At 30.0% G+C, this 17,942-nt stretch overlaps 2 protein-coding genes and 1 pseudogene across 2 annotated transcripts; 1 reads left to right on the plus strand and 2 right to left on the minus strand.

Moving 5' to 3' along the window:
- Positions 1 to 145: 145 nt before the first annotated feature.
- Positions 146 to 1,123, plus strand: LOC107606458 (receptor-like protein 34; annotated as a pseudogene).
- A 588-nt stretch (positions 1,124 to 1,711) lies between these two features.
- On the minus strand, positions 1,712 to 5,054 carry LOC107609683 (receptor-like protein 6). Its single transcript, XM_016311701.3, has one exon. It carries the CDS (start codon positions 4,932 to 4,934, stop codon positions 1,893 to 1,895), a length of 3,042 nt encoding a protein of 1,013 aa, XP_016167187.1. The 5' UTR covers positions 4,935 to 5,054; the 3' UTR covers positions 1,712 to 1,892.
- An 8,420-nt stretch (positions 5,055 to 13,474) lies between these two features.
- Positions 13,475 to 16,821, minus strand: LOC107609682 (receptor-like protein 6). The gene has a single exon (XM_021106880.2). The coding sequence runs from the start codon at positions 16,738 to 16,740 to the stop codon at positions 13,678 to 13,680; it is 3,063 nt and encodes a 1,020-aa protein (XP_020962539.1). The 5' UTR covers positions 16,741 to 16,821; the 3' UTR covers positions 13,475 to 13,677.
- Positions 16,822 to 17,942: the final 1,121 nt, after the last annotated feature.

The raw sequence follows: 17,942 nt of genomic DNA on the forward strand, positions 1-17,942 counted from the left end.
AAAAATTAAAATAATAATAAAATTTAATCTCTCGGAATTTACTATTAGTAGTTTAGTACTAAAGTAGCACTACTTTCGAACTTTGACTTTGACTTTGACAAGAATTTTGTTCCTTTTTTTTTAATTTGTCTCTATCAGTTCAATTATGATGTATAAAATGAGTTATTGGTAAATTTTCTGTAAGATATACTAAAAAATACTTGATTTGTTTTTACATTTACACTAATAATATTTTATAGAATACAGGATAACTTTCCCTACTGCACAGAGCTGGAGGTTTTAATTCTTGGCAAGAATCGAATAGAGGATACCTTTCCCTACTGGCTTCAGAATTTGACATCTTTGAAAGTGTTGGGTCTTAAGAGACAATAAGTTTTATGGTCCTGTTGGTAATAACTTGACAACCAAGCATCCATTTCCAAGTTTAATTATCTTTGATGCATCAGGCAACCATTTTAGTGGCCTGTTGCCAAAAGACTTCATTGAGAATTTCCAAGCCATGAAGAATGTTGTTCATGCTGAAGTGGGAAGAGTTTTGAGTTACATGAATAGTCGCTTTTACTCTGCAATAAGTTATGAAACTCAAGCAGAGTATGCTAACTCATTGATAGCAACAGTTAAAGGGGTGAGCAGAGCTTACACAAAAATTCCAGCCATCTTTGCATATATTGATTTGTCAGAGAACAAATTTGAAGGAGAGATTCCAAATGTTATTGGAGAGGTTCATGCACTCATAGCACTCAACCTTTCCCATAACAAACTCATTGGTTCTATTCCTCAATCCGTGGGATATTTGACAGAACTTGAATCATTGGACCTCTCATCAAATATGCTCACAGGTCGGATCCCAAATGAATTGACCAATCTAAACTTTCTTGGATTCTTGAATCTTTCCAGCAACCATCTTGTAGGACTAATACCACGAGGAAAACAGTTTGATACATTTCGAGAGGATTCCTACCAAGGGAACATGGGGTTATGTGGATTTCCGTTGTCAATACAATGCAACAAGAACCTTGAAGAAGAACCTTTATCCTCTGGAACAAATCAAGCTGAAGAGAAATTTGGATTTGGTTGGGAGCCAGTGGCAATAGGATATGTATATGGAACTGAGGAGTGCTAGGGGTTAGCAACTTTTGTGTTTTGGGCCAGCAACTTTTGTGTTTTGTAACCATCATTTGACCATCAATAGTGTTTTTAATGGTGTGAGATTATATCAAATGGTGGGAAATCACTCACTTTTTTTTTATAGTTAAGTACTGGTCACAAAACACAAAAGTTGCTGGCCCCTAAACTTTCTCTTTCTAAAAAATATTTTCTAATATTATATTTGATTGTAAAGGACACAACATTTTAATTCTAGAGAACAACCTAATCGGACTAATCAAATAATTGATTGAGAATCAAAGTATATAAAGTACTTTCCATCTTCACCAGAGTTTTATACTCTTATTTCTAACTAAGTATAGATGGTTTAATTTTCGTTTTGAATATGGGACCAGCTATTACTTGATGATGGATACCACAATCAATGACTTTTGTTTATTATTGCACGAGAATTAATATTTTTTTTTATCAAATTATTTTAGATTGTCATCATAAAAAAAAGAGAAGAAAAAAAAAACAACCATATTGTATTGGAGATATTCCTAATAGTTTGACAATTGTTCTAACATAATTACTAAAAGAATCAACAATCAGAAAACACACACATATATATATATACTTCGAAAACAGAATTTACTTGCAACATTTCTTACAACTATAGAACAAGTACTTACTATAAATATCGACAAGACTTGTAGACATCCATAAAGTAAAAGAAAAATACGACACCAAATCAAATAAAACATGAAAAACACAAAAGCACAAGACATAAACTTATTACACATTTACATTACAACCAAAAGCTGAAACAGAGTTGTTCTTGCACGCCGGCGGTTTCCACGACTCCTCCTTTTGGTCCATTTACCTCCAAAGAGGACCACTAGCCATTCAGGCTTTCCAATTGAGAAAACACAATATCCCAAGCCAATTCCAAGCACCATTCCACATGCATATCCTATTGCCACTGGTTTCCAACCAAACCCAAATTTGTCTTCAGCCTCAGAAGATGGATATTGTTGCAAGGGGACATTGTTGTTGCATTGAATTGACAATGGAAATCCACATAACCCCGTGTTTCCCTCATAGGAATCATTTGAAAATGTATCAAACTGTTTTCCTCTGGGTATTGGTCCCACCAACTGGTTTTGGGAAAGACTCAAGACTTCAAGAAAGTTCAGATTTATCAATTCAGTAGGAATATCCCCAGAAAGCATATTTGAGGAGAGATCCAATGATTCTAGATTTGTCAAATTTCCCAAAGAGTGGGGAATATGACCAACAAGTCCGTTATGAGAAAGATTGAGGCCTATGAGTCCATGAAGCTCCCCAAAATCATCTGGAATCTCTCCTTCAAATTTGTTTTCTGACAAATCAATAATTACAAAGACTCTTGGAATTTTCGTTAAAGGAAGACTGACTCTTTTAATTGTTGCAACCATAGAACTGTCATATTCTGTTGTGCCGTGAATAACTTGCCAATCTGCTTCAATATAAGACAAAGGGCTTTGCACATCATCATGAACAATCTTCATGGCTCGAAAATTTTGTATGTATGCTTTTGGTAATGAGCCGCTAAAGTTATTGCATGATATGTCAAAAATAATCAAACTTGGAAATATATTTTCAGATTTCAAATTTACAATTTGACCGTACAACTTATTGCCTCGTAAGACCAGTATTTCCAACTTTGACAGATTCTGAAGCCAATTGGGAAATGTATCCTCAAATTGATTATTACCGAGATTCAAATCCACAAGTTCTGAGCATTCAGACAATGATTTCGGTAATAGGCCTTCGAACTGGTTGCCATTGAGATTCAGTGTAGTAAGATCCTGAAAGGTATCTGGCAAAGTCCCATGAAGTTTGTTCATTTGTAGATCCAAATCTACAGGGGATGAGCTATTGGCAAGGCACTGTGGAAATGTTCCTGTGAATTTGTTGTGGGACAAGTTGATAATTTCCAAAAAGGTTGCATTACAAAAGAAGCAAGAAATGTCATCAGCCATCGAGTTGAAACTAAGATCAAGGTTTTGAAGTCGATACCATGGGAAATGGTCCATCAATGTAAAATTGTTGTGTGAGAGATTCAAATAAGTTAATGAATCCATACCATGTATCCATTCTGGCACTTTTTCCTGAAGACTATTGTTGTACAATTTAAGATAATCCAAATTTGGAAATTTTCCGGAGAATTCCAACCAACCAGTAATATTGCTAGAAAGCAACTGCAGTGCCATCAAATTGGAGAAAGTGTGATTAACACTAGTTTCAGATTTTAGCAATAATGAACTACAACCTGAAAGATGAAGATACTCCAAGTTTTGAAGCTTAGAGAAGAGTGGGAAGTGGACAATACCGCTCCAGTTATCTGAAGACAAGCACAAATAAGTAAGGTTGACAAGATGAAAAATGGATTCTGGAAAATTTCCTTGGAGCTCATTGTTGCACAAGTCTAAATACTCGAAGGAATAAGATGTAATTTCACTTATGTGCCCTCTGAATCTGTTATTTGATAGATCTAAGGATCTCAAAGACTTGAGGGATAAGGCCCACTCAGGAATTGTCCCATCTAAGTATAATTGAGTGAGATTTAAAAAGGCTACTTTGTCGGGTAGTGGTCCCTCAATTTTATTATTAGAACAATCCAAGGAAGAGAGTTGAGTTAAGACAAACAACGAGGATGGCAACTTTCCTTCCAAAGTGTTATCATGAAGGAAGAGAGTTTGCAACTTGGTGTGCCTATCAAACACATTTGGAATTTGACCACTAAATTTATTCCATGAAAGATCCAAGTAAACAAGATGATGAAGGTTTGAAAGAAATGATGGGAACGAACCCGTGAATGCATTGAATGAAAGGTCCAAGTGAGTGAGATGCTGAAGGTTTGAGAGCAATGATGGGATTGAACCATTGAATCCATTTTCAGACAAGTACAAAAAAGTTAGCTGTGTGAGGTTAGAAAAGGAATCAGGGATTTGTGATCCTGGGAATTGACACGATGAAATATCCAAAAAACTAAGAGAAGTACTGCAATTCAACTTTGGAAAATGGACTTGAATGTTTCCGTATAGATTGAGCTCATGAAGGTTGGGTAAACAGAGAACGTGACTTGTCAAGTGTCCCCTTATTCTGGTAATACCAAGACTAAGAGTAACCAAAGAGAAAGAAAAAGACCAATTGGACAAAGGGTTTGGTGTTAAGCTAATGGAAGACATGTCTGTCTCATCCAATACAATCTCACGTAAAGCTGTTGCATTTTGCAACATTCTTTTCCAACTTGTTTCTTTCCACTTCAAATCATTATTCCAAGAGAGATCAAGTAATTGTAATTTGGAAAGGTGTGAGATTTGAGAAGGAATATCACCTTCAAACCCACAACTGGATAAATTCAAGTGTATGAGACTCACAAGCCTTTCAAACTGAGAAGGCAATTGAGAACCATCAAAATCATTGAATGCAAGGCTGAGTGTTTGGAGATGAGTAAGATGAAAAAGAGTGCTATTGGGATTCATATTACCTACAAGTGCACCACAACTGAGATCGAGGCCAATCACGTGACTAGACACAGAGTGGCACGTGACACCCATCCATGAGCAGCAATCTGTCCCATTTTCCCACGTACTCATCTTTGGATAAACATGGGGGCACTCATACTCATAAAAATATTCAGAAAATGAAGTGTTAAAAATGAATTGAGTCTTAAAGTGAAGCAAGGCAGAGCTCTCATCGGGATGGCATAGATGCGAAGACAAACATGCAAAATGGAACATCATAAACATATACACACACATCACCACTCTAACAACCAACAACATCAAATACCCCATTGATTTTTGCTTATTTTATGTATATATATATGGCTTACTTGAAAATGGGATTGGTATGTCACTCATCAATTAGGATCCATCTATTTATAGATATTTTTTCTAGCTGGAATTACAAACACCTATACCCAGCCAATGCATGATTTGTAGATTAATATTCATACTATTCCAATCTATCAATGTCCAAGACTAATTCATAATTGAAGTTTAGTTTTCTTCTAACCCGAGACCCACATAATTTTATTTCCATGATACAAGGCATTTGTGGATGAACTTAGCTTGAGGGCCCGTTTGGGAAACACCAAAAAGTTACTTTTTTCAACTTTTGACTTATAGAAAGTTATATTAATGTGTTTGGTACAAATTTTTAGATAAACTTTTAACTTTTCAAAAAGTTATTTAAGAGCTTTTGAAGAAGTTAAAAAATGTGACTTCTCCTATTTTCAAAAGCTATTTTATCACTCTTATTTAATGCACAACTTTAAAACAATGACTTCCATAATAACTTTCCAAACTCAAAATAACTTATTTAAAAGTTAATATTAATAAAAGTCCTTATATTTTAAGCTCCTTTTTCAAAAGAACTTATTTAAGAAGTTTAGCAAAACTGACCCTGAGTGATTGACTCACCAAGCTAAAACTAAGGTCAATATTGGTATTATATGTGGAAATCAATGGGCATGGGAAGAAAAAGAAGTTCATGACAAAAGCGGCACGATCCAGGTCCATGTTAACAAATAATTCCATTTGATTAGTCTTTTTTCTTTGGACAGAACATTTATTGGCCTTTTTGTTTGGGCTAGAATATTAATTAGCCTATGAATGAGTCAAATGAGAAATTAGTTGGAGTGAGAGGCTTGTATAATTTCTCTCTATTTTTGTTGTTGTTTTCTATTTCTTGTTGGGTATAATAGCTGTGGTCTGTGGGTCATGGAGTAAGAAACTTGACTTTTTTATTTTCTTCTTGTAATTATACTCACTGAAATATGCCATATGTTTGAACCATACCCATAATATCCACCATGCATTGATTTATTAGAGTGAATATCAATTTTCTCAAAACGATATCATTTTTATTAGTTGTGGAAAAAAAAATCAATATGAGTAAAAAAAATAGATAGTTAAAGCTTTTTTTTATTCTTGGTGGAAGTAATTGTACATATCAAGAGTAACATATTTGTTAGGATAAATTGATGTTGTCCCAATATGAATCTAGAAAAAGATTTTGGTCCGTCTGGATAGGTTCATAAGTGACTTTTTTTTAATTTTTAACTTATAAAAAGGTATAATATTAATGTCTGATACAATTTTCAAAACAAAATTGTAACTTTTTAAAAAGCTATCTTAATGTTTAAGGAGAAGTTAAAAAAAAATTTCTCTTATAATAAAAAGTTTTTTATCATTTTTCTCTTAAAATAAGTACTTTTAGAACTAAAAAATCAAACATAAATAACTTATTTATAAATTACTTTTAATATAAACATTTATTATTTAAACTATTTTTTCAAAAGTAATTTAATTAAGTTGTTTATCCAAACTGGACCTTTGTTCTAGACTTAATATATTATACAAAGCAATATTAGCAAATCAATTTTGTTCACGCAATATCAATATCAGTTAAATCTCAGTCACCACAAAAAATATCAGTTAATTTTTTTTAAATTATAGATCATATTAAATCATAAATTTTTAATTCTAAATTTAAATTATAAATTCTAAACTCTAATTTAAAAAAAAAAATAAAATTTTTAGAATTTAAAAAAATTAACGAATATTAAGAAACTAAAAAGTAATTCCTTATATATCACTCTAAGTTTTTCGTCACAAAAATTAAAGACCATTTATAAAGTAAGCAAAACTATATATAAGATTTTTCTCTCTCTCTCTATATATATATATATATAATGAACATTTTATTCCGACCCTTCAACAACGTAATCCCAAGTCTTCCCCCATTATATTCCCAAATCGACCTATAGGATTTGTGATCAACAACGATATGCACTAGTTCAATTATGATCGAATGCTATTATAATAATCTAAATGCTTTATTCCTATTATTTTATAACTAAATTGAAAAATATATATATTTAATTTGTAAAGAATATAATGTGATGATCAAGTCTATCAATTTCACCCAATCCGTCTCATATTTTCTCCATTCTCTTGCATGTATATATAGATTATCTCTTTCAAATTTTTCTTTAATTTTCGCCGATTCATTGTTGAAGTAAAAGAAAAAGATAAACTATTAAATCAAAAGTTTATATTATTGACAAAAATAATTCAAAAAATACAACCAATAAATAAGTGACGAAAAAATAATTAAAAACATGACAAAAATCGAAAAATAATTTTAATGTTCTTTTCAATGAAAATGTTCTTATTATATAGTAATTTAATTACGTTAATGAGAAAATTAAATGGGAAATATTCTTCGGATCAAACAAAATACATTGTGAATTTTTCATATTATTATTGTTACCTGTTAATTACTAGAGATTAAGATTAAGAGTAACAATTAAAATCTTTTTTTGGAGCACTAGATATTATTTTATAAATAATACTTGTATTATTTCATTTATTTATATTAGCTCCCCAATCCCCATAATCAAGCATGCATTGAAGGAAGGGTTGGAAAATTTGTACATTTATAAAGACTTTAAGAACTTATTTGCTGGGATGAATTGATGTTACCATAACGTGGTTCAATGTTGCTTATTGTAGGGCCATAACCACTCTCAATGTGTTGCTTTCTTTTCCATAACCATTGAATTTAGTTAGGACTATGATACGTGTATCAAAATCAGTCACTAAAATCAGTTTCTAATGTAAAATACATATTAAAATATAAATACACATTAAAAATAAATTAAATTAAACATATATTTATATACAAATATATTAATAGCTGATTTTAGTGGCTAATTTTAGTGTACGAATAGTATTTTTAATGAGCAGTGCTAGGTAGCCAAAAATTAATTACAATATAAAAACTAGTGTATGTTCCCATACCTTGTATAGGATAATACATAAAATTATATTAAAAATTTTATTAAAAAATTAAATAATATATATAATAATTATTATTATAAATATTTTATAAAGTTATAATTAAAATCAAACTCTTAAAATTTTTAATATTAAAATATTAAAAATAATTAGTATTTATCTTAATCAATTTGAGTTTGTTAAGTAATCATCTCACTCGTCCGCTTAAACAACTATTAGGAATTAGAATCTCGCCTTGTGTATATAACAATCTATTGGCTAGCGATAAACCCTTAATAAAAGGAGTATCAATACATGGTTAGACTTGGCAGGAGTTTTTGAATACGCAGATACCCGACCCGTCTATACCCGGATGAAAAGGGTAATAACTTGACTCGAGTCGGGACAAATTTTGCTTAAGACAGGTATCATCGGGTTTAGGGTGTACCCGCCCCGAATATATACATATAAACACTTTTTAGTAATTAAGATTTGCCTCACATCACACATAATTCATAGCTTCAGTCTATATTCTATAGCCATGCAAGATAAACTCAATCCTCACCTAAAATCTTCTTCTTCTCGACTTCTTCACAAAAAAATCACATAGCTCTTGTCATGTTGTTGCTGAGTCCATCGCCGCTTACCTATTCACAACTCCCATCTTCTTTCACAGTCAGAGACGAACCCACGTTTAATATAGAGGGGGCATTTGTCCTCACAAATTTTTTTGAAAAAAATAATACTTATATACATATATACCACTTATTATATTATATTTGTCTCAAAATAAAATATAAATAGTTCTTTTGTATTTTATGTTAAAAAATATTTTGTTAAACTTAACACATAATAATAATTATATTGTTAAATTTGATTTAGTATGAAAAATATATAAATACACTAAAAAATTAGTGATAATTAATTATATTATATTAGTTAATTAATTAATAATTAAATTGAAATTTAGTTTTCTAATTAAATACAACTTAAATTATTAGTGATTTTTTAAAAATTGTTTAAGATAAAAAAATATATTATCTATGTATTAGTATACTGTAATTATTTTGGTTAAAAAATTTATTTATATTATAAAAATTATAATAAGTAGATTTGACAATTAAGTAAAATAATTGTTTAAAAATATATATAAAAAATAATATTTAATCACGTTAAAAATAAAAAAGTCCTTATAAATATTTTTTTGTTATTTTAAATATTATACTATGTGTATGAAATTATATTTTTATTATTTTAAATATTATAATAATGATTGTGTGTATATTTCCAGTTCTTATCAATATGTATTAGATAGTTCTAATTTAAAATTTTGAATATATCTAAACCAATTTAGATTGATCAAGTGATCAACTTAGTCATCCGCTTAAATAAGTATTGATGGTTCAAATTATGTCTCGTATGTATAGCAACTCGTTGCCGGCCAATTGTAGATTCTTAAATGGAATTCAAATTCATGACGGATTAGTCCTTAACTTGTTGAATATCGTGGGAAGCAAAAAAATTATCTATACATAAATTTTATTATATTTTTGTCCGCATTACTAAATTTTTCAGAGTCCGTCACTGTTTACAGTTTATGTCATCATCGCTGCTCATCCCGTTACCATCGTTGTTGAGCCCGCCGCCACCATTCTCATGCCGAGTTTCTTTTCTCTATGTATTTCCCCCCCTCTCTCTCTCTCTCATTGTGAGTGTGTTAAGTTCTTCTATTCAAACATTGATATTTAAATTATAAAAAAATTGATTTTCATATTTTATAAAATATCATACTGGCAGTAATTATAAATATGACGCTACTTAAAATTAAATAAAGTAACATAGATAAAACAAATAAAAAAAATAAAAAATTACTTAATCTTGTATAAAATTTACCTATAAAATTCTGTACCAAAAAATGAATTTAATTTTAGTATATTAATAATATAAAATATTTTATATAATCATTCAATTCAATTAGATTTATCTATTTAGGTCATTATTGAAAATAAATTTAAGATACTAACATACAATTACTTTAAATTAAGCAACAATTATCAATACTATATAAAGGACACACTATTCTACTAACAATGATTGCCATAAGGAATAATTTTCCAATTTTCTATATTAATATTAGAAAGTTTATATAATACTATATAATAATAATAATAATATTATTAATACTATATGATATCAAAACAAAAAAAATTACCGTGTTAATATAATATTATTAATATTATATAAATCATCTTTGTATTTATTTTTCTGTGCGTATATAATATTTAATTAACACATTAAGACATATATAATATTTTATTAATACATATATAATATAAAGTGATTTACAAATTATTATTAATTCGTATATAATGTATAATTAAATTTAATAAATTCAATTAGAATAAATAATAAATTATTTATTTTATTTCTGACTTTATAAATAAATAAATTAATTAACTAATATAACAAATTATAATTAATGTAGTAAAATTAATTAAGTAATATATATTATAATAAATTATATTAATATTTAAATATCTAATCAAATCAATTAGCTGATATAATTAAGTCATGGTAATAAATTGTATTGAATGAGTTAAAATAATTAAATTGGAAAACACTCTCCAGAGCATGCCACGTCAGCTCCATCATTAAGTGCAGACATCCGATTTTTATATAATAGAATAGATAGATGTCACATAAAAATTCTCATTCTCTCTTGATAAGCAAGTGACATACACTTTCTTATCACTTACTCTCCTTATCACCTACTATTTATCTGCGTGTTTGGAGTTATTAATGTTCTTTTCAAAATCAATTTCAGTTTTTTCCAAATTAAATCCCTAAAATTCCTCACTCACATTATTACCCATTAAAATGCAATTTTCCTACAGAAATTATGGAGTTTAAATTTAAAAATTTTAACAACTTCTACTGCACAACTCATATTTTACATATAAACTATTAGAAAATAAAAAAATAAAAGATAAGATATAAAAAAAATTAAAATTTTTTTAAAATAATTATTAATTCATCATATTAAAATCAATAAATAAGCATACATATGAATATTAAATAAAAATATTAAAATAATTAAAATTATGACCTATTAGTGTATATATGAGATAATTTGAAAAATACAATAAAACCCATAGTTTAAAATTTAGTAATATTAATTATAAACATTTATTAATTATAGACATCATATGTATGAAATTATAAATATTATGAGTACAAAATTAAGGATGTTATTAATATGAAATTCTCGATGTTATGCGTATGAATTTATGGATGTTATGAGTAAATTTATCAATTGAATAAATTAATTTAAGAATTTGACATTTTTTCAAATTCAATTATGAAAAAATTTAAAAACATGTGTTAATTTGATAGTTACTTATGCAATAACTAAAAAATAATGTGCATGGATGTAATATCTAATAAACATGAATTTAATTTTTAGATGTTAGTTGTATGTAATTATGGATATGAACTTATGAATGCTATGTATATGAACTTATGAATGCTACGTGTATGAACTTAGTTAGTATAGTATAACTATAGATGCACATAAAAAAATTAAATCATTTTATTACCATACCTCATCAAAGCTAGTGTAGTCTTTCATATTCTCGAAAATTGATTGACGGACAATAATCTCATCGGGTGAGTTTGTCTGTTGTTCAAATTATTTTTCAACTCCTTCTTGTAAATTTCTTTGTCATATCCCAATTGTGCTTGTAATTGAAATAGAGTTGTGATTTTTAGCTGGAGGGAATAACAACCTTCATGATCCAAATTAACAATAAAAAACCTATTAAACCAAGCTTTCATATTTGTTGACGTTTGCAATAATAATAAATGAATTAAAGGAAATAAAAATCAATTACAATTAAAATCATTTAATTAATATTATTATCGTTTTTAATTGTTATTGATGATTATTGTATTCTTAAGTCTAAGATTTGAATTTCTCTCCAAAGATGCCATTCCGTTGGTATCTATTTATTAAGTATGGGAGAGAGAATCATATGACATTATAACATTCAAATTATAAAAGAAAATATTAAATAGTGATTACAAGAATGTCTAATAGTTAGGGATATGATATTATAATTAATATCATTAATAAGTGGGGCTAATAAGAATATGATAAGTAGATTGACAAGAGAATGAAATAGAAAATTAAAATATTATTAAGTTATATAAATGAAGTAAATTATGAAAAATTTTGGCTAATTATGGCTGAAAATTTTTTGTTACCAAACTTTTTCCATTTTTGATTTGGTTAATATATTCATATCCTGTTTATTACATTAATGGAGTGGACGCTATGTGATCTTCAACCAATTCTATGCTTCAATATGGTTACCGAAATTAAGGACTATAGCTTGTTTTCAATATTCGGCTTAGTCGTGTACTAGCTAAAGCGTTACATTTGTCTGGTGGAGATCATATTCACACCGATACCTTAGTAGGTAAACTTGAAGGGAAAAGAGATATTAACTTAAGTTTTTTCACAATCGAAGATGAAAAATCATTATTTTACTAAATACATTTTGCTATCAAAACTTTTCATTGATACAAGAATCATGCATGTACACCACTAGTCAGATTGTAAACCATTTGAATCAAGTGAGAAAATTATATACTCTCACAATTTTGTATATATTGATTTATAATTTGAAGGAGAGATTCCGAATGTTATTGGAGAGTTTCATCCACTCATAGCACTCAACCTTTCCCATAATACACTCATTTGTTCTATTCCTCAATCCATGGGATATTTGACAGAACTTAAATCATAAGACCTCTCATCGAATATGCTCACAGGTGGAATCCAAAAGAATTGACCAATCTAAACTCTTTCCAGCAACCATCTTAATATAAATTAATAGATGCATGTCTTGTTGCACACTTCTTGGGATCATGGAACACTCTCAATATAAATTTGTACTTCACATCTCTAATACTTTTTCACAATATATAGCATACCTTTTATAAATAATACATATTGAATTCTTTAATCATTAATGTAACGTAATCTTAGCCTCATGAAAATTCTGATAAATATTTTTTAATATTATATTTGTTCTTTTTTTAGTATTGTAAACAGAGAAGTAGTATTACTGGACACAACATTTTAATTTTAGAGAACAACCTAATCGAATTGATCAAATAATTGACTAAGAACTATCTTCATTAGAGTTTTATCCTCTTATTTCTAAGTATGGATGGTTTAATTTTCGTTTTGAATATAGAAACATTTTCAACTTGCATTGAGAGTTGGGACCAGCTATTACTTGATGATGGATACCAGAGAATTAATATCTTTTTATCAAACTATTTTAGATTAACATTAGTTAAAAAAAGAAGAAGAAAAAAAAATCAGATTATATCGGAGATATTCCTAATAGTTTGGTAATTGTTCTAACATAATTACTAAAAGAATGAACACTCAAAACACCTTACCTCCTAATAACTCAGAACCCATGCATAATAATGATAGTTGTTATAGTCTTCTAGATACTTGGAAGGTGCAAGTGAAGAAGTTTTGGACCAAGAAACTCTCGCACACATATATAGGCTTTGAAAACAGAATTCACTTGCAACATATCTTACAACTATATAACAAGTACTTACTTTAAATACCGTTAAGATTTGTAGACATCCATACAGTAAACGAAAAGTACGACACCAAATCAAATAAAACATCAAAAAAGACAAGAGCACAAGACATAAACTTATTACACATTTACATTACAACAAAAAGCTGAAACAGAGTTGTTCTTGCACGCCGGCGGTTTCCACGGCTCCTCCTTTTGGTCCTTTTACCTCCAAAGAGGACCACTAGCCATTCAGGCTTTCCAATTGAGAAAACACAATATCCCAATCCTATTCCAACCACCATTCCACATGCATATCCTATTGCCACTGGTTTCCAACCAAATCCAAATTTGTCTTCAGCCTCAGAAGATGGATATTGTTGCAAGGGGACATTGTTGTTGCATTGAACTGACAACGGCAATCCACATAGCCCCATGTTTCCCTCATAGGAATCGTTTGAAAATGTATCAAACTGTTTTCCTCTGGGTATTGGTCCCACCAACTGGTTTTGGGAAAGATTCAAGACTTCAAGAAAGTTCAGATTTGCCAATTCAGTAGGAATATCCCCAGTAAGCATATTTGAAGAGAGATCCAATGATTCCAGTTTTGTCAAATTTCCCAAAGAGCAGGGAATAGGACCAATGAGGCTGTTATGTGAAAGGTTGAGTCCTATGAGGGCCCCAAGTTCTCCAAAATCATCTGGAATCTCTCCTTCAAATTTGTTTTCTGACAAATCGATAATTGCAAAGCCATCTGGAATTTTCTTAAAAGTAAGACTGATACTTTTAATTGTTGCAATCATAGAATTGTCATATTCTTCTGTTGTGTCGCCACTAATAGCCCAATATGTTTGAATATAAGACATATGGCTTCGCACATCATCATCAACAATCTTCATGGCTCGAAAATTTTGTATGTATGCTTTTGGTAATGAGCCACTAAAGTTATTGCATGATATGTCAAAAATAATCAAACTTGGAAATATGTTTTCAGATTTCAAATTTGCAATGTGACCGTACAACTTATTGCCTCGTAAGACCAGTATTTCCAACTTTGATAGATTCTGAAGCCAATTGGGAAATGTATCCTCAAATTGATTATTACCGAAATTCAAATCCACAAGTCTTGAGCATTTGGACAATGATTTCGGTAATAGACCTTCGAACTGGTTGCCATTGAGATTTAGTGTAGTAAGATACTGAAAGGTATCTGGCAAAGTCCCATGAAGTTTGTTCATTTGTAGATCCAAATCCCAAAGGGATGAGCTATTGGCAAGGCACTGTGGAAATGTTCCTGTGAATTTGTTGTGGGACAAGTTGATAACTTGCAGAAAGGTTGCATTACAAAAGAAGGAAGAAATGTCATCAGCCATCGAGTTGAAACTAAGATCAAGGAAGACAAGTTGATACCATGGGAAATGGACCATCGATGTAAAATTGTTGTGTGAGAGATTCAAATAAAATAATGAATCCATACCATGTATCCATTTGGGCACTTTTTCTTGAAGACTATTGTTGTACAATTCAAGAGAATATAACTTTGGAAATTTTCCTGAGAATTTTGACCAACCAGTAATATTGCTAGAAAGCAACTGCAGTACCCTCAAACTGGAGAAAGTGTAATTAACACTAGTTTCAGATTTTAGCCATAATGAGCTACAACCTGAAAGGCAAAGATACTCCAAGTTTTGAAGCTTAGAAAACATTGAGAAGTGGACAATACCGCTCCAGTTGTCTGAAGACAAGCACAAATGAGTAAGGTTGACAAGATGGAAAATCGATTCTGGAAAGTTTCCTTGGAGCTCATTGTTGCACAAGTCTAAATACTCCAAAGAATAAGATGTGATTTCACTTATGTGCCCTCTGAATCTGTTATATGATAGATCTAAGTATCTCAAAGACTTGAGGGATAAGGCCCACTGCGGAATTGTCCCATTTAATAAGTTGCCTTGTAAGGATAATTTAGTGAGATTTAAAAAGGCTACTTTGTTAGGTAGTGGTCCCTCAATTTCATTATTAGAACAATCCAAAGAAGAGAGTTGAGTTAAGGCAAATAATGAGGATGGCAACTTCCTTTGGAAATTATTATTAGAAAGGCCAAGGGATTGCAAGTTGGTTAGCCTATCAAACGCATTTGGAATTTGACCACTAAGCTTATTTTGTGCAAGATCCAAGTAAACAAGATGATGAAGGTTTGAAAGAAATGATGGGAACGAACCAGTGAATGCATTGAATGAAAGGTCCAAGTGAGTGAGATGCTGAAGGTTTGAGAGCAATGATGGGATTGAACCATTGAATCCATTTTCAGACAAGTACAAAAAAGTTAGCTGTGTGAGGTTAGAAAAGGAATCAGGGATTTGTGATCCTGGGAATTGACATGAAAGATCCAAAAAACTAAGAGAAGTACTGCAATTCAACTTTGGAACATGGACTTGAATGTTTCCATTTCCAGATAACTTGAGCGCATAAAGGTTGGGTAAACAGAGAATGTGACTTGTCAAGTGTCCCCTTATTCCTGTATAACGAAGACTAAGAGTAACCATAGAGAAAGAAAAAGACCAATTGGACAAAGGGTTTGGTGTTAAGTTAATGGAAGACATGTCTGTATGATCCAATATAATCTCACGCAAAGCAGTTGCATTTTGCAACATTCTCTTCCAAGTTGTTTCTTTCCACATCAAATTATAATTCCAAGAGAGATCAAGTGACTGTAATTTGGAAAGGTGTGAGATTTGAGAAGGAATATCACCTTCAAAGTGACAATAAGATAAATTCAAGTATGTGAGACTCACAAACCTACCAAACTGAGATGACAATGGAGAATCATTGAAAGAATTGAAAGCAAGGTTGAGTGTTTGGAGATGAGTAAGATGAAAAAGAGTACTGTTGGAATTGATATTACCTACAAGTGCACTGCAACTGAGATCAAGGCCAATCACGTGACCAGACACAGAGTGACACGTGACACCCATCCATGAGCAACAATCTGTCCCATTTTCCCACGTACTCATCTTTGGATAAACATGGGGGCACTCATACTCATACTCATGTTCAAAAAATGAAGTGTTAAAAATGAAATGGGTCTTAAAGTGAAGCAAGGCAGAGCTGTCTTGGGAATGGCATAGATGAGAAGAGAAACATGCAAAATGGAACATCATAAACATATGCACACACAACACCACTCTAACAACCAACAACATCAAATACCCCATTGATTATTGATTCAAGCTTTTGCTTATTTTATGTATGTATATATGGCTTACTTGAAAATGGTTTTGGTATGTCACTCATCAATTAGGATCCATCTATTTATGGATATTTTTTTAATTGGAATTACAACACCGGCCACCTATACCCAGCCAATTTATTTTTGTTTACATTCGGAATTGTAAATTTATTCTATTTTATTCTATTCTGTTTTATTTTTTTTTTCTTTCTCTCTCATTCATTATTGTTAATGGTGAAGACGCGCAGAAGACAAAAAGTGCAGGATCGGTGTCCATATAGAATGGACAATTGAGAAAGAAAGTGGAAATAAAACAACTAAACAAGCGCATGCAAAGTCAACAAAGTAGAACCCACTATGTGTAGAAGAAATGACCATTTACTTTGAAGATTTCGTAACGTCTTTGGCGGGATTAATTTATGGTAAAAATTCATATGTAGTTGTCTTCATATAAAATTAATAGTTAAAAATTGTTAGATGGTAAAAAAATGTCCATTTACTTAAAAAATAACACATGAATATTAGTTATATCATTACTAAAAAAATTATTTTTAATAGCCTTATTTTGTGCTGTTAGCAGCAGTAAAAATAACCGTCAATATATTTATCGACAATTAAACATTAGTTGTCTTATACATTGTCGCTAAAAAAATGTAATATATAATTATTATAACATAAAATAATAACAGTAAATATATAATTATTACAAAAATATAAGTTAAATAAGATATATAGTGGTCATTATGTTATCAAAACTAAAAAATTGTTACTAAAAATAATTTTTTTTTCTAGTGTAGATATAATGAAAATAAAATTATGTATATATGACAAAAAATTAATTTTAAGGTGCTTTTTAATGAAAACTTTCTTATATCTAGTAATTATTTACTATCATTTTAATTATGTAATAAGAAAATTAAATTGAAAATATTCTTCAGATCAAACAAATTATAAATTGTGAATTTTTTTTATAATAATATTGTTGTGATGATCAAATTTATCAATTTCACCCAACCCATCTCATATTTTCTCCCTTATTCCCTGCATGCATACATTGTCTACTTTTTCAAATCTTTCTTTAATTTTTTCGGATTATTTGTTGAAGTGAAAAAAAAAAAAACTACTAAAATGATACCAAAAATTTATATTGCTAAAGAAATAATTCAAAAAATACAAACGACAAATAAA

The sequence above is a fragment of the Arachis ipaensis genome, chromosome B7 (assembly GCF_059453495.1).
Source record: "Arachis ipaensis isolate K30076 ecotype BB chromosome B7, ASM5945349v1, whole genome shotgun sequence".
Taxonomy (NCBI): Eukaryota; Viridiplantae; Streptophyta; class Magnoliopsida; order Fabales; family Fabaceae; genus Arachis; species Arachis ipaensis.

What these genes read in the sequence shown, in the direction of transcription:
- LOC107609683 (XM_016311701.3), bottom strand. Translation starts at nt 4,934, where the DNA reads ATGGGGTATTTGATGTTGTTGGTTGTTAGAGTGGTGATGTGTGTGTAT.
- LOC107609682 (XM_021106880.2), bottom strand. Translation starts at nt 16,740, where the DNA reads ATGGGGTATTTGATGTTGTTGGTTGTTAGAGTGGTGTTGTGTGTGCAT.